The sequence below is a fragment of the Leuresthes tenuis genome, unplaced genomic scaffold (assembly GCF_036924035.1).
Source record: "Leuresthes tenuis unplaced genomic scaffold, fLeuTen1.0.hap1 SCAF_23, whole genome shotgun sequence".
In the NCBI taxonomy this organism is placed as follows: domain Eukaryota; kingdom Metazoa; phylum Chordata; class Actinopteri; order Atheriniformes; family Atherinopsidae; genus Leuresthes; species Leuresthes tenuis.
This window is the reverse complement of record NW_027325377.1, coordinates 23,331,393-23,351,380: the sequence shown is the minus strand read 5'-3', so window position 1 is coordinate 23,351,380 and position 19,988 is coordinate 23,331,393. Positions and strand designations below refer to the sequence as shown.

Sequence of the window (19,988 nt, the reverse complement as noted above, 5' to 3'; positions counted from 1 at the left end):
CTAAAAATGTGTGGAATTAAAATAATTAATCAATGGGAAATTATATTGTTTCAGTACTAATTATTTTAAAAGGAATGTTATTGTTGTAGATAGATTAAAAGATATTGAAAGATTTCGAAAGGTGACGTATGGGAGAGAGAAAGGCGTGATAGAAAGCTTCAGAGGTCGTCATCAGTGGGCTCGGGTGTTGCTTTTGTGGCAGACGGGTGCACATGCACCGCTGGCAGGTAACACAGGTGATCCCTCTCAGTAGACAACATGGACAGAAACTCACAGCCAACAGTTTGACATCTGGGGTGCAGAGACGCTGCTTCTCAGGGACGTGTCCAGGATTACACCATCTGTTGTTGACCAGCGCCGTAATCCTCCTCCTTTACTGCTACCTGCCTATCTGCAGACTCTGTCTTCCTATGTAGTTAAAGCTGAGTAGGGAGGTGTTAAGGGTTGTTCCTGCACCCATGTCCTGATATTTCTGCTGTGTCCTCATCAGGGCGTCTCCATTTTATCTACCAGCGATCTCATATTTCCCATGAAATGGAAGAAATGGCTTAAACTTCCTCCTTTTTTCTGTTAATTTTGTTCCTGCTCTGCGTCCTAGACGTCTTGCATTATATTTCCAGGTTTGATATATTATCTGGTACATATTCTCCTGTGAAAAAGAAACAGCAGACATACTCTTTTCAGAGATCTTGGATCTACGTGGCAGCATTTAGTCTGTTCTTTGTTTTATCATTACATAATCAAAACCTTATGCCGTCATCTCACAGACTAAAATGAGGAATGCCTCTGTGACTGACTGCAGTGTTAATTACGCTCCTTTGCTGGTTCTCCTACAAACAGGAATAACCCAGCATTAAACTTTCAAATGACCCAGTCATGTCTGCTGGGAGTCATGACTTAACTGAGGTAATAAATCATGGTGAATGTTACATTTTTCTGAATTACATGTCATAAAATAAAAATGATTGGCTCTTGGAGCAAAGTTTTACATAAGTATGTCGCTAAAACATAGCTGAATAATATACTTTAAGTATTTCCTTTGCTTGCTGCTTCTTAGGACAGCATTACAGCTAAGAGCTACTTACCACTGCAGCTACTGCATTACTTTTAAAGTGATATTTCAGGAGTACATCTGCTGTTAAATGTGTTAAACAGTGGGAGCGGGACTTGGCGGCCAGTTATCCTGGAAAAGCATAGTTGAATGCCATATGCTATTTCAAGGTCTGCTTTAATGCAAGCCAAGTTTTCTTAAAGGTAATCAACGCATTTTAAATACATAATTACTATCTCGTTTTTAATAGCTCAGCTTAAGTAAGTGGTTTGTAATGTGTAAAACAGCCACAAAACACACAAATATTACATTTCAAAGTAGAGCTGCTTGTAAAACACAGGACAGGTCTAGATCTTGGCAGTCACGCTTCAAGGCACCATCCTCCATCCTTTTCAGCCTCCAAATGTGCGTTTTTTATTTGCTAAATGCAAAGCAGCAGGTGAAATGTGACTAGTAGACAAAACGCTGCTTCTCTACAGAGTGACTTTTGTGTGCAGTAACACAAAAAGAAAGCAGCCAAAGTCACGTTGGTGGACATGAATTAAATGAACATTCTCATATTCTGCAGTGAGACTGTTGGTCAGATTTGATTCCATGTTAACAGATTGTTAACAAAGCTACTGTACAATGGTGGAACAGCCCATTAACACATCCATTCAGGAGAACATCATTAAAAAGGTTGGACAGGGTCCTTTGGCTCCTGATCCATTGAAAGAGAAGAAGTGGAGATGAACACGTTTTGAATTTATTCTGATGTTTTAACTCCATAAACTTTTAAAATATAGACTATTGTCATTTCCATAGCATCCAAAATATTAAGCTGCTTGTTACATTAAACACATTTCATGGCTCTCCTCTAGTCCCAGTGACTTGTTAACGTGGATATTTTTTGCAGCGTGCTTCACCTCCAACAGAAGAAGACATAGATGTGAGCAGGCTTCTGGGATATGACTGACGGCTCTTATCAGCCAACCAGAAAACGGATGCTGCGAGCACCTTGCCAGCTTCTCTGACGCTATTGGCTGTTCTCTGGAGAGTCGGGGTTTGTGCTAATATTAATGACTGCTGAGGAGACGGAGGCGCATCTATGTGGTCCGCCTGACACTTGATCGAGGGAAGAGATCCGTCCTTAACAGCCGCTGTGAAGACGGGAAGGGAAGGGCGCGGGGGACACATGCAGCTGTCTTCTTACTCTCATCAACCCGCTTTTGGACTTTTCTTCTTCTTCTTCTTTTTGCTTTCCCCTCATGAAGAATCCCGTGTGTTTTCCCGCGGAGGAGAGCCGATGAACTGGTTTCTCATCAGCTGCGTGAAACGACCACACATTGTTGACTGGCTTTATGTTGCGCGCTGGGGCTGTCTCTCATCACCGGAGAGGCGCTCTTAATGGGAATATAGACAAAACACTTCTTCTCATGCAACGATGATTAAATCGGGTAAGTTTACGCTGTTCAGTCCTGATAAATGTGTCTGTCATTTCATCCATATCGCATCATTCTGTCTGTGCGACGCATTTTCCAAGTTAATGAAAATCGCCTAAATTCTGTGACTCGGGGACGTGTTACAGGACAGTCGTGTTTTAGTCTTGTTATTGAAATTACATGTGACGTGTCAAGTCGTTTACTAAATACCAGTCCGTCACGTGCGCTTGCTGTAATCAGGGGCAGATATTGCAGAATAATTGGGCTGATGACTGGCCTCGAACCCTCGCTTAGACGTGGAGACGCGCTTTTGCGCAACTAGGAAGGATGCGCGTTAACCGGAGCAGATTCAGACTGCGTTCAGACAAACTAGCCAAATTAACTACAGCCGTGTAACAAGGACGCGCGTGTGCGTGTCGAATGACGGGCTGGCAGCTTCATGTCCTCGGGTCCTGCTTAGTGAGCGCGCACCAGACACGTCTCGAAGAAATCCACAGAATGGTGGCCACCCCCCTCCCCACACTACTCCATCACCCCTCTCCTCTTCCTCGCTTTCTCCTGTTAAAACATTCCTGTTGCAAACAGAGAAGTTGCTACCCACACATGCCCCCAAAGTACATTTCACATATACCACACAGCAACATCCCGCTCACCCTCCCAACGCAGAACAGATTGCCTTCACGGCCATTTCGGCACATTGCATCCAGGGCTTTTACGTAATTAACGCAGCCACTTAGAAGCATTCACCATCATCACTTCACCTGCTTTGTGCCCGCACACCCACACATCCAGCTGGAGGAACAGAGCGATGGGGATGGCATTCACTAATCCCTTAACTGCACCATGCGTCTCTCCGTCCTGCTCAGATTTGTTCCCCTCGCAGCCTTTCCCTTCAGTCCTAACTGCGTGTCATACAGCAGATGTATTTCTCTGAATATTTCAAACCCAGATAAACAGATAATGGCTGAAGGGGCTATGCAATCTGATAGCTGTATAATCTTCTGTGTTGATGTGATGCGTGTGTGTGAGTGAGAGTGTTTCTTCGGTTGCTCGTTCCCAGTGGTGGATAGAATAGATTTTGGCCTCCACAGTACAAATGACTCACCCAAAGCAGCTGCTTCTATATGAAACCCATAGTCAAACGCCACATGAGAGCCATTGTGCCCTCACATCAGACACCATGCCACACTGAGAAAACCGCAGCCCACACACTAGGCTACGTATTGCACCCATCTTATTTCACTACCTGCAGGTCAATCCATATTTGTAGCTCCTATCATATTCAGCCACCGGTTTTCAACAAACGATCCCTGAGAGTAAAAATCGAGCAGAACCAGCTGTAATTTTTAATGTCAAGCAAAGTAAAGTACCGAACACACCAAACACTCTGCAACGTTGCAATTCCCCCAAAAGGATGATTAAAAAAAAGGTAAAGCAGTAATGGGTTACTTCATTAATTGTGCCACATTTGTTCAAAACAAATCAATATTACATGTTCACAACAAGTCATACGCTTTAAGTGAGTGGCTTTGCGAATTGCCTATTGATCTGCGTGTGAAAGAAATAGAGCTTGGGTGGAAAAGGTATTGTGCCTGCAGTGGCTTTGTGAAAGCATTGAAAGTATGACAGGCAGCACAGTGTGGGTGTTCCATATTAATTTCTCTATAGTCAGAGGGCAACATGCGCCTGTGGGGTGAGAGGATGTGTGGGTGCCAAATACCACCATTAGGTGGAAGTGGAGTTTAGTACAGCCACACTATAACCTACTTTGGTGGCATCCAAATCAGATAAATCAAATCAAGACTCTTTTTTTCTTCACAATGATGGTAATAAGATGCTCAAGGATCTACCAGAGGTCCTGAATCAAATGCATGTAAACATATTCACAAAACGAGTGTAGGGGACCGTCAGTGCTCCGCCAAGCAAAGGCTCACTGATAGCATGCTGTGTCCAAACACTGGCACCCATTAAAATGGAATAAGCAGAGTCAAACAACAAAAAGAAGGGGAGGAAGGAGTGTGTGTGTGTGTGTGTGGGGGGGGTGTTTGTGTGTTTGTTTAGGATTCAGCTGATGGACAGAATTCGATCCAAATTATTCTAAAAGAAAACAAAGATAGAGGCTGAAAAAAAAAAAAATGGAGGATCAAGATGTACTCTGATGACAACATGCGTGACATTTTGATGTTTTCAGTCCGTATCAAAGGTCAAAATAGGAAGTGTTGCATCCTTTGTATCCAGTGACATTTACGTTTCCATTTGGATTTTTAGGTATTTAACTTTCACGTGTTTTCTAGACTGAGTGGGTTCTCTGTTTCAGACGTGTGGGAGTAACACAGTCTACGTAAAATACTTTGTGTTCCATAGCGAATATTAAGTTATCGATAACTCACGATGACAATAAAATCAAAGCAATTATCTCCTAATTAGTCTGCTGCTCCACAGATTCATATCAGAGGTGGACAAGACCGAGACATATGCTCATATTGCAGTTTCAAACATGAGCAGAGGAGGAGGAGGACATCTGAAGGGCCACTGCTGTGCAGCCCATCTGCTGTGCATTGGTCTTGATGTACATACAGACTCTGTGTACTAATGAAAAGGTTGGTGATGCTGTATCAGTTGTCAGGTATTGATGAAGCTGCGGTGATGCAGATGGATGGACATATGCATACAGCAACATTCACATGGATGGATGGATGCAAGTGGCAGGAATGCTGAAGCACTTGCAGGCATATAGTATGCAAATTAATGCACATATACTAAGTAGTAACTGATTCCAAATAAGCTTGTGATTGTGCTATTGAGCCTCTGAACAGTAAAAGTCACTGTGCTATTTGGAAGCGCTGTATCTTCTGTTTTAGCAAAGAAAGAGAAGGAGCGATTGAATGCCGAAAGAGAAAGCCCATATCAAACTCCATGAAATTATAATAAAGAGGGTCCAAGCTTGCGATAAATGTGTTTCAGTGGCATATAATGATTGATTCTGTCTGCCATAGGGACTTATTCCCTGCAGGCTTGTGGCCCCTTGACCAGCCATATTTTATTCACATAAATATAGATAGCTGTGCATCTTCGAGGCAGCACACATGCCACATTTGCACCTGCAGATTCAATTTGGCTCTGACTTTGAGGGATATGCCGCTGGCTCCATTCCCTGCCTGTCCTCCCCTCCTCACACCTCCCTCTTTCATTCTAGCTAGCAGCTATACATGAAACATTATGCAGATTTTTGTCAAGAGTGAGTGCGATTATGTTGGGGGGAAATGAGTGTTGGAATGTTCGCTACGCCTATGACCTTATCAACGGCAGCCTTAAGCTGGATACCTTGGCTTAATTTTAATAGATGCAGTGCTATGCGAATTAGACAAGGGGACCTATGCTGTGCTCTTTCCCTGCGTGGTGGGTCAAGCATGCATCATGCGAATGAGCACATTACTTTTCTACATTCTCTTTATTAGGACACCTTTGTCTAGATTATCTGCTCGTGTGTGTAGATACATGGATCTTTTTGTTTAATTTGCGTTTGTTGCCATTTTCTGCCTGTGCGCGCACGAGGCATGTGGGTTTGATGTAGCGTTCGATAGTGCAGCGTGTGTGTTCTCCCTCACTCAGCCCAAGGGCATGTCTTCTCCAGAAAAGGCTGAAAAACCAGGGACGGGGTTCCTGTGGTTAATTTGGAACATTGATTTTACATTAACGGTTGACGTGCCACTGATTCATGGCCATACAAGTGCAGATGTAAGGCTTCCATCTGCTCCCACATGAATGTGCACAGACACGGGCACACATACATGCAGCAAGCATCATTATGCATGCACACACAGAAGGTTCCCTTTAATGGACTCTCCTTTACCTTGAAGAAGGTATAATAGTAAATCAATGAGGTGAAGGGCAGAGGGAGGGACAACAAAGCCTTCCAGAGGTCCCCTCCCAATATGGGACTAACCCAGTACATGTATATCCACCCTCATCCCACTCCCAACACGTCACAGATCTGAGCTTTGTTATGAACTACTGGCACCGGACTGTAACAAAGCCTTTGGCATATTTTCTGTCAATGTCTTAGCTTCAAAATTGCAGATTACAACCAGCTGAGTAGGTCCTGTGATTGTACGTGGAGGAGAGTCTAACGTGACCATTAAAACACACGAGGCCCTGTGTACAGCCAGTGTTTGATTTGTCCCTTCGGGGCTACTGTAGACACATGACACTGCAAGATGCTGCACTGTGTGAGAGAACACCTGTGTATAAGGTAACAAAAACACATCAGCTCCTATTTTTGCTTAATTGTCGACCACTGAAAACACAGTAATGAATATCATACGATGCTACACAGGTTCAGTTTAAACCCAAACATCTTTTCTTAGCTGTTAACAAGTGAATTCAATGCTTTAAACGTAACCAAAGAGCAAATAAGAGCATGACTGAAGAAACAACAGAAGTCACACCCAGATCTCAAGAATGAAAGTCCTGCAGTTTCTGCCACTTACAGACTTTGTCTGTTGGCACAAGGACTGCGCCTGCTCTCACTGTCAAATATTGTCGGGGTTTATGTGTTGCAGGACAGCTTGCACTCGTCTCAAAGATGCTGTGCCAATCAGAGAATCAGCACAGCTCAGTACATGAGATGCTGCTTAGTTGCGACACAGCTGTACTGTATGTACTGGAGTCAGAAACGGATAAAACATGAGAAGTTCAATCTTAAAAAGTAACTATTACAAGCAAGTAGAATGGTAGAAAAAGAAGCTATATCTTCAGACCTGCAGATGGACATTAGACAACGAGTGGCAGGGAGGACAAGATCTGGAAATGCAACTAGGCAGACAGCAAACAAACAAGTGAATGGTCAGAGAAGGCAAGACAGGAAGCTGAAAAAGCAGGGCGACAAAATGAAAAAGACTAGATTCTCTGCAGTCCGTTGCTTGTGTTGGTCATGATGCTAAAAGCAAAGAGAAGAAGAAATGTTCGTGGCTGTGAGAGCCAGGTTTCTAAAAAAGAAATGACAGGGTTTCATAATTATGAGAAAAGGCAACCAAGAGAAGGAAAAGGGAGAAAAAGGAGGGAGCCAGAGACTTGAAGAAGAAAGACTTTCAAGGCTTATTACCAGTGGATCAAAAGTCCCAGTGAGCCATCTCTACAATACACAGGCTATTCTCTTGAAAGAGGAGGCAATTCGACTATGCCCTACTATCCACTTATGTCTGACCTTTATGTCTTCCACCCAGTTTTACCACGGTGATTGTAATGTCTCAGCAGATGCAATACTGCCTTGTTACCACTTAAACCGTGCGGGCCTCATAATCAGCTCCCTGAGGGCTGGTGTGCTTCCAACAAAAACCTACATCTCACAGATTTTCCTCTCTATGCCTGTTATTTCTCTAATATCTTACGTCGCTTTTAATAAATGATTTTATCTTCACTTGAGCAGGAGGTCAACACGTCTCCACACGGGGCATTGATGAGTACCCAAACCGCAACAAAGTAATCACCTCTATGTCGCCGCTTCACTAAACCCCATCCGAGCCCTGTGAGGCGAGGGAACGGATTTATAACTCATTTCAATAAACAGCACAAAACAAACAGTTGGGCCCGGCCGTTTGGCTGCCCAGACAACTTGAGTCAGGCTTTCCTGAATTAGAGCTGCAGAGTCACCAGGACCAATGATTTCTGCCCCTGCTGTGCACACTCATTAATTTAAAGTGGTCATATCTCACTGCTCTCTAATCAAACTGTATTTGTGCCATTAACAGCCGCAACATCCCCAGTGTTAGTGTAATGGAGGTGGCCTGGTGGGAAAACAAGCGAGGTGTTGCCAAGATGTGATGAACAGAAAAGCTTTTCACCTTGACAGTGGGCGAATCTCTTAAATGAAGCCTCTGCCCAATAAGTGTCCAGATGAGAGCAAAGGATCCACAAGCTGTGTGAAATGTATAAAGTAAAACTCTTTACAGAACCAAGTGCATATTATAAAATGAAAAACATGCCGGGCAGCAACACGTCAACCTCAGTTTTCAGCTATTTTAATGAGGCGAGATCCCAAGATTTTCAGATATGTCGTGTGTAATTTTGATTAAGAGTTAAACCTGTGCCTGACAGGAGCAGAAGATGTAGTAGTTGATAAGGGTGATGCTATGGCAGGCACCTCATTGGAGGTCAGTAAATGTTGTAGCTCCCAACTTTTAAGGGTGATGTGATGAAACAAAAAAAGTTTCATAAGTACCTGCTTGACTACAAACAGGGGAATGGATCTGACAAGTGCTTTTCCATCCTCTGGTTTTTATACGCCTCCAGATGCCCAAAAAGAAACCAGAGGAAAGGAAAATAATACAAAGAAAGGAATGAGAAGTACTGATAGGAAAAATCTATATAAACCATGCTTGCAGTGGCAAACACACCCGTGTAATGGAAAAACATTCCTAAAACCTTCACCTTTCGGCACATTTCTGTGTGTTGCTGGTCTTTTGTTTGCTGTGACAAACCCATAAATAATACACACCTGTCCACAGCTGTCCTCAGCTCGGCTTTCAGCACGACTTTCAGCTGGTAAAGGCAGCTGCTTTCAGTCAAAGAAGAACCAAAAAAACGCTGTAGGCTGTCTGTCCAGCATCAAACAGCAGGCAGATGTAGTTTGCATCGACCTTGTGAATACGCCAATCAGCTGCAGAGTGAAAACCACTGACAGGCGAAGTGAATAGCATTGATCATCTTGTTGCAATGCGATGTTCTATTGGGAAACCTTATGTCTTCAACATGCACCACCCACCAAAACATTGCTGCGAACCAAGAACAACTACAACAACAGCCAGAAAATGCTCATGGAGCCCAAGGCTTTGAACCAGCTTCCAGACTCCCCTGATTCAAATCTGATTGAGCTTGTGCAGAATTTGCCACCCACAATATTAGACAGCCTTATCATTTTATCATTGTTCCGGCTTATCTCTGTATATTGCAGCATTTGGCTTGCAAAGAGACAGATATTTTTCTCTGGAGATGCCTGTCAGTATCTCCAAATGAAGGATAATGTTTCAAAATATGTGTTTCAAGTGTGAAAAGGCAACTGTATGCTTTCATTTAGCTTCACAGATGATCCGTTTGGGTCCGTTAGGAGGGAGTGTCTGTAGGTAATAGAACTCTGTTGCGGTAAAGAAAGCCAGCTGTATTTCACACAGTTAAGGTTGCTTTGTAACGAGCCAGATACAAGGAGCTTGTTTGCTGTAATGTTCAGAGGAAGGATTAACACTGGGCAAAGTGAAAAGCCCATGGGCTACACTGTCAGCCTCCTACTGTAATGGAGCTGCTTTGGAGTCCGTGGCTTGAGTGATTGCTCCCCCTCCCTTCCTCTGACATCTGGGAACTCGTGTTAGCTCCATGAGTGAACACCTTAGCCTGACCTATAAAAGGTTTCCTCAACAAATGTCACCACTTAGGCTTAATGTGTTCATGCAGGTGGAGATTAGGTTACAGAAGATCCCATCTCAAGCTAACAGAGTTACATTTCCAGGTGCTGATTATGTATATCTGGACTCAAGATTACCTAAAGCTTTTCTACGGACAAATACCAAACATCCATCTTTGGATTCAATTTGCCCCAGCCTTTTTAGCCACATTTCTTCTTGTCCAGCAGTTGCGGACACTCAGTGTGTAACGACACAACGTTGTTCTCTTCTTTTTGTTAAGAAATCCTTATTTTTATCCCAATCTTTGCCTGAATTTAGGCCGATTCCTCTGCTTTGATCTAACTAGATGAATATTTCTTGCCATGACAGCATCCTAAATGCCAATGAAGGTTTAAACACCACAACTGCTGCTAAGACAAGTTCCTCCCCTGCAAGTCATTTTGTCCTTCAGATTCCCCACCCCCTCACTCTGCCTCAATTACCAGCAACTGAGCAGCGGATTGTGAGAATTAGCTCTGTACAGCAGCAGTGGATGTGTGTGTAGATTGGTGGGCTGCGGATGGGTAGCTTGACTGGACCTCCACTAATAGGTTTGCACAAGTGGTGCGTGGACTCAATAGTCAGAGCATTCACGTCGCAGGACCTCTGGAATATAGACAGACTCTTCCCGGGGTCATAATAATGCAGTCGCATGGTATCGGTTTGTGTGTTCAGCTGCCTGCAGGTGATTAGAGTCGCTTCCTTTGACTGATGAAAGTGTACTAGAGTTAGTCAACCTGAGGTGTCTTAAAACGCTGTAACTAAGCAGCCAGACGAGTAAATAAAGGATGTGGTGTTGACAGCTTTTGGGTTTGCTGGTTGAGGAGGTGTCAGCTGTCTAATTTGAAGTCTGTAAACTGTGTAACTGTACGCTACACAGCCATCCACCCTCTGTTGTCATGATGCCAAATTAATTTTTAGTTCTTATGTAACTAAGTCGATTAACTCAAAGCTGGTGTGTGGTCAGATGAAAAACATGCCTGAAGTCTCAGCGCCGTGAGCACATTGGCACACGAGACGTCACAAGATGTGAGTGAGTCGGCTATTATAATATCCAAATAAATATCCAACTTAAGTTGAGTCGATCGACTCACAGTAGAGTATCTCTAACATTTATAACAACTATTTTAGAATATGAGTGTTCATATACTCCTGATTGATAATGCTTATATGTTAACGTAAAAGGTTTTTAAACAGGATATTCTTGATATCTCCATAAATCAGATAAAGCTGTCTGGAAAAAAAAGTGGGTTTTTTAAAAATGTTTTTAGGAATAAAATCTTCAATAATACTGGCTGCGAATTAAATATGATCAAATAAAACAAGACTGGGTAATATACTGTGAGCTCAGTACTCATTTTATGTTATAAGATATGAATAGTAAGATATATATATTTTTTATTGGAAACCACCAGTTACTGTTGAACACTTTAACTAATGGGCATCACAATGAATCTTACCCGGCTGATATCTTACATTCTGACTGTTAAGTTTTGTAAATGCTTAGAGATTAATGCTTAGTATGAAATAATCCAATCCTAAAAGCACTGGACTTGCCTATTGTGTCTCTCCCTAACTATTAAATGAATGCATTTATTTCAATATCAACCAAATAACTGGCATCAATGTGATAAGAAAAATGAAAATTACCATCGATAAAATATCATCCTCTTTATTTAGCATTAAGCCTTTATTTAGCATTTTTGCCATGAACATTAGCCAAACTGAATGCAATCCATTTCTCAGTTTGTCCCCATTTCTAAACTTCTTTAGCGGCTGTGATGTTATCCTCACATCAGTACTCAAGCCTTTCCAGTATCTGATGGCATAATACCTGATGTAATGTGCTGCAAAAACAGGGCAGCTCTGTTTATTATTCCATATTAAGTGTTTTTTTCCATTTCTGAATGCTTTTAAGTCTCTTATGGATATAATGGATCACAAAACCAGTCAGTCCAAAAATGTTCCCATCGGCAAAATTTCTATCTGCAAAACAAATAACACACCCGGTAAAGAGTCGGCTGAATTGAATGCACAACATAGCCAAGCAATAACAATTAACCTGACCACATTACACTGCTGGTAATTGTGATTACTAAGAAGGAAAGCCAAAGTGAACACAGGTGAGACCCGAACACTGAATTACAGAGTCTGCGCCGTGCTTCCAGGGTGCAGATCAACTGCATAACCCACACTGAGGAGCCAGTGCTGAGGGAGAGAGGCTAAACCCTGTTTATCAGAATGCTCTGGGTGTAGCAGCTTATTAAAGTGCCAGGTGCTTTTGAAAAATAATACCCCCCACCCTACCCACCGCTTTCATTGGCTCCACGTCTGCCTCCCTCGTCCAAACCAGACTCGAGCCAATGTTGGAGCAGAGGTTGAGGAATGAAGCCTTGGCACGGCTCCACCAGCGGGGCAAACTGCAGCGTTTCTGCAGCTTTCACAAGTTCTTGTGCATTTATTTTTTATTTTCCCCCACGCCTCCCCTGTGGCCACTGAGGTGGAAACGGCACGGGTGATGAAATGAAATCATTTCTCTCTTTTCTTGTTCTCGTGTCTCACAGCTGCCGTCACACTTCTTCCCTTGATTCTTTCCATTTCATCCCTCGTCTCTTTTGACTGTTCCCCATGATGTGGCGCCTGATCTTTTAGGCCCAAAATATCACAAGCACCATCAAACCCATCTGTTCAGTAAGAGGCAGTCACATACGACAAATTACATGGTACACTTCAACTGCGGAGTACAAGAGACACTGCATTAAAAAACGACAGGGTGTCTGATTCACAAGCAAGAGAATGCACCATAGTTTAATTTATAATGTACCATATATGACAATTTAATGCAAAATTATCATAAGGCTACATTAAAGGACAGCTGAATAGATATTCTTAATGTAGGAACCAAAAGAACCGAAGAATCTTTAAAACACTCAATGAAGGACAATCAAAAGTAGTGTTTTTTTTTTTTTTTACCTTTTACTGGTTGTGCTTTCAACCATTAGATGAATTCAATGTCACTACTGGGCCAAAAATAAACCAACGATATGGGCCTGAAATTCCCAGAAAGAAAACAACAAAATGTCTCCTATTATACGGACTTAATGGCTCTTCACTCAACATCACTGAAACAAATAAAACATGAGAAATGACAACAATTTAGGGGCGGCTGGAGCTCAGGAGGAAGAGCGGTCGTGGTTCGACCACCGGCTTCCCTGAACCACGTGTCGAAGTGTTTTTAGGCAAGATACCAAACCGATGTGTCCATCGGTAATGGAAGAACACGCTGTGCAGCCTGTATATGGACTAAGACGTGTGAGTGTATGTAGCATGCTGTGTAAAAGCGCTTTGAATGGTCAGTTAGAGCAGAAAAGCGCCATACAGGTACAGTCCATTTAGGCCTCACTGTTTGTATTGTGTATTGGATTGATCACACTGACTCACCTCTCAGTCAGTTGCATTTATTTATTATTTATTTATTTTTAATAGGCCCCTTTTTGTAAAGTAGTTTGGGTTCTGACCACAACACTCACCTGTCACTTAAACTGTCTATGGCCCAGTTTATGCACAACTCTAACAAAGGAAATGAGCTTTGTAGAACCATATTTTATCTTATATGCTGAATTATGTTGAGAATTATGTTGGAAATTGGCATTTATTTGACGATATATTGCATGGTAATTAATGCAATTGCCAGTTTTATACACAATATTGGATTTTTTAAATGTCACGAGATACACTGCAAAAAGCAGTGGAATGCAAACTACTGTTTGTTAAACAAATTTAGATACCTGTCATGATGATTCAGAAACTAGAGTAGTAAACAGGTAATGCCAGAAGACATCTCACACATTGCCAATATTACACTAACCGTTATTCAATAAGTAAGCATGCATACATTTTGTGGTATTTCAGATTTAACTGAAGTAAGTGATCATAATGATCGTATTTTCCTCCCTTTGCACACCTGTTATAATAATATGTGACTACTGTATCACTGCTCTGTTATTAGAGAAGTAATTTGTAGACTGCAGAAAGATTACCTATATTAACAGATTAATGCATTCTAATGTCAAAGACTGTCAGTTCTGCCGTCTTCAACAAACAGACACAAACATCTGGGTGAGATGCTTCGTTTGCATGTAAAACCTAATCGTCTTAACGTGTTGTTTGACTGGCTGCCTGTTTACTTGTTGCTATAGTGACTGACATATTCCAGTGGCTTTACGCAGCTTCCCCTAAAGGCTAGTGCTTAAGCCCTAGGACGTCTGCCATTTAGGAATCCTAATAAAGCTTTCTCTTTAACCAATAATAGACTCACACTGCTAGCTTCAAATGAATGCCATATTGCAAGGGCACATGTGGTACATCCTTAAAATGAAGTCGAGAAGGTCAAGCTGATATGAATCTATTGTTCTATGTCTTGAAGAGAGCATGTATGAATGTCAACATGCATGAGTGTGCCTATAACAAATGTCAATATGTCTAAATCCTTCTCTCATGACACCCTTTGACCATTTCTAATGTCGTGAAATACTCACAGCTCTCCCCTTTGTCTCGTTTGTCTTACACAGGTAGGAATGGACTGGGCTTTGGATTCTGGAAGCTGGTGAAGACAATCAATGAGGACATTTACCTATAAGGAAAAAATAGACTTTTCTTGGATGACAATTAAAGTGTTTAATAGAAGTTTTTCCCCCCTCAAACATCTTTTTGGGTCTGCATGCCTGTAAACTTGGCCCCAAACCCTCAAACTGGTAGGCAGCATTGAGTGATTGGTCATTACGTTCAAGGGCGCCCACACAACAAGACAAAAAAACCCTAGGGAGTCCAGTGGTGGTGGCGGGTGTGGTAGAGGAAGTGGTGAGTCAGTCGCCTCTGCAGCTGCAGCAAATGATTCATCATTTGTGAAGATACACTTCAGATCTCTCCATCTACGAAGACCAATTTCTTATTGGAGGGAATCGGTCCAATATGAAGGACGTGTCATTTGTGGATTGTCTCTTTGTCGGCTTGGCCATGGCCTCTTTTGTGGTGGCCACTGAGGTGAGGCCTGATTGCCCAAAGCTCTGCATATGTGAAATCAGACCCTGGTTCTCTCCTGGTTCAGTGTACATGGAAGTCCAGACAGTTGACTGTAATGATTTGGGACTGTTCAACCTGCCAGAAAGATTACCACTGGGCACACAAGTGTTATTACTTCAGACAAACAATGTTGCCAAGATTGACAAACCTTTGGATTACCTGGCTAATATCACGGAGATAGATATATCACAAAACAACTTGTCCTCTATCAATGACATCCATCTGGGCAATCTTTCTCAACTGGTATCCCTTCATATGGAGGAGAACTGGATACGTGAGCTCCCCGAGCAATGTCTGTCAGACGTATCTAACCTTCAGGAGCTCTACATGAATCACAACCTCATTTTAACCATTTCCTCTATGGCTTTCCATGGCCTGAGCAACCTTGTACGACTCCACCTCAACTCTAACAAGCTGAAGGTTATTAAAAGAGAGTGGTTTGAACCCATGCCAAATCTTGAGATCCTGATGATTGGTGAAAATCCAGTTCTTTCGATTGATAACATGAACTTTAAACCGCTCAGCAATCTCCGCAGTCTTGTTCTTACCAGAATGAACCTGTCTCAACTTCCGGATGATGCACTGGCTGGTCTCGACAACTTGGAGAGTATCTCTTTTTATGATAATATTTTCTCTGAGGTCCCACATTCTGCCCTAAGAAATGTAAAAACTCTTAAGTTCTTGGATCTGAATAAAAACCCCATTTCCAGGATACAGAGAGGAGACTTTGTGGATATGCTCCATTTGAAAGAACTGGGAATTAACAGCATGCCAGAGCTAGTTTCCATTGACAGCTTTGCCCTTAATAATCTGCCTGAGCTGACCAAAATAGAAGCTACCAACAATCCTAAACTCTCCTATATCCACCCCAATGCTTTTTACAAACTACCACGGCTGGAAACCCTGATGCTAAACGGCAATGCTCTAAGTGCCCTCCATAGGATTACTGTCGAATCTCTCCCAAATCTCAGAGAGGTCAGCATGCATAGCAATCCCATCCGCTGTGACTGTGTAGTGCGCTGGATGAACATGAACAAAACCAACATTCGCTTCATGGAGCCCGATTCCCTGTACTGTGTAGAGCCTCCGGAATATGAGGGCCAGCATGTTCGGCAGGTGCACTTCAGGGAAATGATGGAGATTTGTCTGCCACTCATATCACCAGAAAGCATGCCGGACCACATTAAAGCGCAGAATAGGAGCTCTGTATCACTCCACTGTCGGGCCTTTGCTGAACCAGAGCCTGACATCTACTGGATCACCCCATCTGGTACCAGGGTCTTGCCTAACACCGTGTCTGACAAGTTCTACATGCACCCAGAGGGAACATTTGACATATATGATATAACAGAAAATGAAGCTGGCGTTTACACATGTGTTGCCCATAATCTGGTTGGAGCTGATCTTAAATCTGTTTCAGTAGAGGTGAATGGATATTTTCCCCAACCCTCAAATGGGTCTCTGAAAATTACAGTCAAATCGGTGGGGACAAACTCCATCCTCGTCTCCTGGAAGGCCGGCCCTGGCACACTGGCTCCAAACATTAAATGGTACACTGTATCAGATGCTAGCCATCCCACCACAGCGTTTACCACCAGGTTTCCCTCAGACGTCCGGGTCTACAACCTCACCCATCTTAGCCCCGCCACTCAGTACAAAGTATGTGTGGATATCCGCAACATTCACTACAACCATGACACCAAATGCGTCAATGTCACCACTAAGGGATTAGAGTTGGCAGCCAAGGACACAGAAAAATGGGATGCAGCAGTAATAACTGCCTTTGGAGTGCTCTTGGCTGTGATTTCAGTGGCCTGCCTATTTATTTATGTGTCTCTGAGGAACCACCACATTTATGGGGATATAAGGAAATGCGACTCCAAAGCTTTGCTGACACCAGTGGAAGCTACTGGTATGCACACTTCTTTCTTTACAAAGCTGTGGGTTTCGGGTAAGGGACTGCCAAGTGGTGTGGAAGTTAAAGCCACCGTCATAAATGTAACTGACAATGCTTTTTAAGAAGCCCAGCTGCGTAGAGCACCTCACACCAACTACAGTGAATGGACAAGGCCACCGGGCAGGGGTGAACAATGTTGTACTGTTTTCATAGGCATACCCATTGCCGATCCCCAGCTAAGATAAACTGGCAAATCTATTATTGGACGGGGATGGAACACTTTGAACTAGATTACTTGGCATCCCATTGGAAGTGGTGGCTCTGTAGAAGTAACATCAAACCAAGCTAACATCAACAGGAAAGGGGTATTTACTGCAAAAAGATATAATTCAGTACCATTCATCCAGAAATGCAGGCAGAGAAATGGAAGTGAAGACAATGATGATGGTCAACTCTCTTGTAATTGACTGTTAAATGTGTTCAGAGTTGTGGAACTGTCCGTGTGGTCCCAAGCAATACCGTCTGTGCTTTGTCAAACATCCATAGACGAGTTAGAGAAACCGTAATAACACCTGTCTAATATGGGAAGGGAGATTTAGTAGAGTAGACAAATAACAGTGACTATGGTGTAAGCCTTTTGATGAACTATACCCCCTTTTTTTCTATTTAAAATGGACTCTTGATTTTTCTTGGAAATATTGTTATATATTCTATTATGTTGATGTAATGACAAATCCTCTGTGTGTGAACAGTTTAAATGGGTTTTAAATTACGGCAAGGAGCAGACTACTTTTGATCACAGCATCACATTAAGCTTAATGAAATTCAGCTACAAAATGGGTATCTAGAGAGGAGATTTGCCAAATGGCTGTTTATGCTTTGTAGTTCTCACTAGGAAAAAAAATGCCGATACATTTGACTAAAACTAATATAAGAGGTTGATTAAAACTGAGGTGAGTGATGTATTATCTCTTCAAGAAGTGGTTTGTTATACCCTGGTAAGTGCCTACAACAAGAACTACATGAAGCAAGCAGAAAAGGAACAGGAAATTCGTCAGCCACAGCAAAACACAGTCATGTCATCATTGCAAACACACAAGCTATACTCCAATACGTTAAGTGGAAATAATTTCTCAGTATTTTTAGCATACATATTTTAAGAAAACATTTTGTTATTGCTTTGAGTGTAAAGTTAAAAAGCCATTTTTATATTAACTGTATTATATGTGATCAGTGGGCACAACAGACTAATTAAGAAAAGCGCTAAGAAAAAAAATAAATGTCATTGTTTCTTTTACAAACAATTGTCTACTTCATTTTGTTTTCTGCTCATGTTTATCCTAATAGCATTGACAAACACACCAATAAGTCACTACGTTATTCTTGGATCTGTGTATGCTTTAGTTAGTCATATGCAGTAGTTTCTGGATAATGTCTCATGAGTTCTGCATTGCCTAACAAGTGCAATGATATATGTTAACAAAGTATTGATAATGACCAAGTGGTACAGAACAGATAACTCTTTTGAGTCAGACCACTGGAGGAAAAGTCGAGGGACTTTAGCTGAAGAGTTGTTTTGACCCTTAAAGAAGAGCAAGGGAAAAAAAAACAGCAACTAAAGAACAGAACTCATTAGCCGCCTCATTAAGAACATGTTTGTCCTTCAGCTGGTCTGAATATAGTCACAGTTTTACAGCTACAGCTGCCGCTGCTCATGCTTAGACGGGGACACGGCGTCCCTTTGACATAGAGATAAAGTACAGTATAGAAAAGTCATGAGGAGCAGGGATAGAGCCGAGTCTGAGCTTCGGGACTCACATTTTATTTGTCTTACTGAATTATCCAGCACACCGAACATTTCACATGAGAAAGCAAAGCATGATGAATGGCTGTCAAAGGCAGAGTGACATGGTGGATTTATCAAACAGGGCCTAACACTCATACATCAGGCCCAGCCTTCAGCACCATGGACAGAGGCTTTTAGAGCCCAGCTATTCGTCAAAGACAAAGGGAGTTAAAATATGACACAAGGTGCTCTTTAGGTAACGTTCAGGTTGGACTGAGTCTGTCTCTTTTGTAAGAACAGCTATAAATACATATGCACAAACAAGTCTGGTGGAGCTAAAGCCCCCTTTCTCATAGAGAAAACTCATATCACTCTTTAGCACTGGGGTGCCTCGAAGAAAACAACATGCAAACAAACAAAATCAACCCACCTTTCAAAATCAAAGGTCTTGTAGCTTCAGTAGCTCGCAGTGCATGTTCAAAAGGAACAAAACATGACAGGCAGAACAGCCACTAAATTAGTTCACAGGCCCACATGCTCTTTGAGATTAAAGCCGTTTATTGGTATTAGCCATAATGTCCTTGTTTCGTTTTTTTTCACAAGTCATGATTTGATTACGTATCTTATCCCGATTCTCATTTCTCCTGCTGTCTGTCCCAATCTCATGCATTTCCACGATCTCTTTGCCTTCCTCTCTTACCGGTGGCTGTTAACGCTCCTACACGACAGGCATAGAAATTTGGGAAATCTATAGGCTTCTTTTTCTTGAATTTGTACATTCAAAGCACCTATATTAGAAAAATATAACCCTCTGGATTTAGCTGAAATCCCACATGAAAAGAGGCAGGGAGCTGTCACCGTTTAATCCGCAGCGAGGAAGGAGAAATAATGTTTCTCACTGAATCTTCAAATATTTAAAATATTAAAACCACCTTGTTCTATTGAAAAGGCTATCTGCACTGTGACAGATATTAAACCATTTTCTATAAAGGCTTATAGATGAGAGTTCCTGCTGGTTATGTATTTATTTTAATTCGGGCAGCCTGAGAGTTCCCGGTGAAGTCCTCTGATGGGAACCCTGAATTTGTTTTAGCTTCAGCTTAAGACGATCAGTGGGTCAGTAACTGTCAAGTCATTTTCCAATAATTAACTAATGCAAATTTGAAAGCCTATTTAAATCTTATAGTATCATTCACCTCTTTCATAACTGCTCTTACATCAATATGCGTACAGGCACACTCCATTATAACTAATTTCCTGCAGGAAGGTCCTGGTTAAACGCTTTCCATGCGATAGTTCTCCAAAAAGCTCACAT

General features: G+C 42.2%; 1 protein-coding gene across 1 annotated transcript; it reads left to right on the top strand.

Annotated features, from left to right (window-relative positions):
* Window positions 1-2,127: 2,127 nt before the first annotated feature.
* On the top strand, window positions 2,128-18,527 carry LOC140283138 (leucine-rich repeat neuronal protein 3). The gene is made up of 2 exons (XM_072377814.1): window positions 2,128-2,487; window positions 14,480-18,527. The coding sequence occupies exon 2, from the start codon at window positions 14,880-14,882 to the stop codon at window positions 17,007-17,009; it is 2,130 nt and encodes a 709-aa protein (XP_072233915.1). The 5' UTR covers window positions 2,128-2,487; window positions 14,480-14,879; the 3' UTR covers window positions 17,010-18,527.
* The last annotated feature ends 1,461 nt before the right edge of the window (window positions 18,528-19,988 follow it).

What these genes read in the sequence shown, in the direction of transcription:
- LOC140283138 (XM_072377814.1), top strand. Translation starts at nt 14,880, where the DNA reads ATGAAGGACGTGTCATTTGTGGATTGTCTCTTTGTCGGCTTGGCCATG.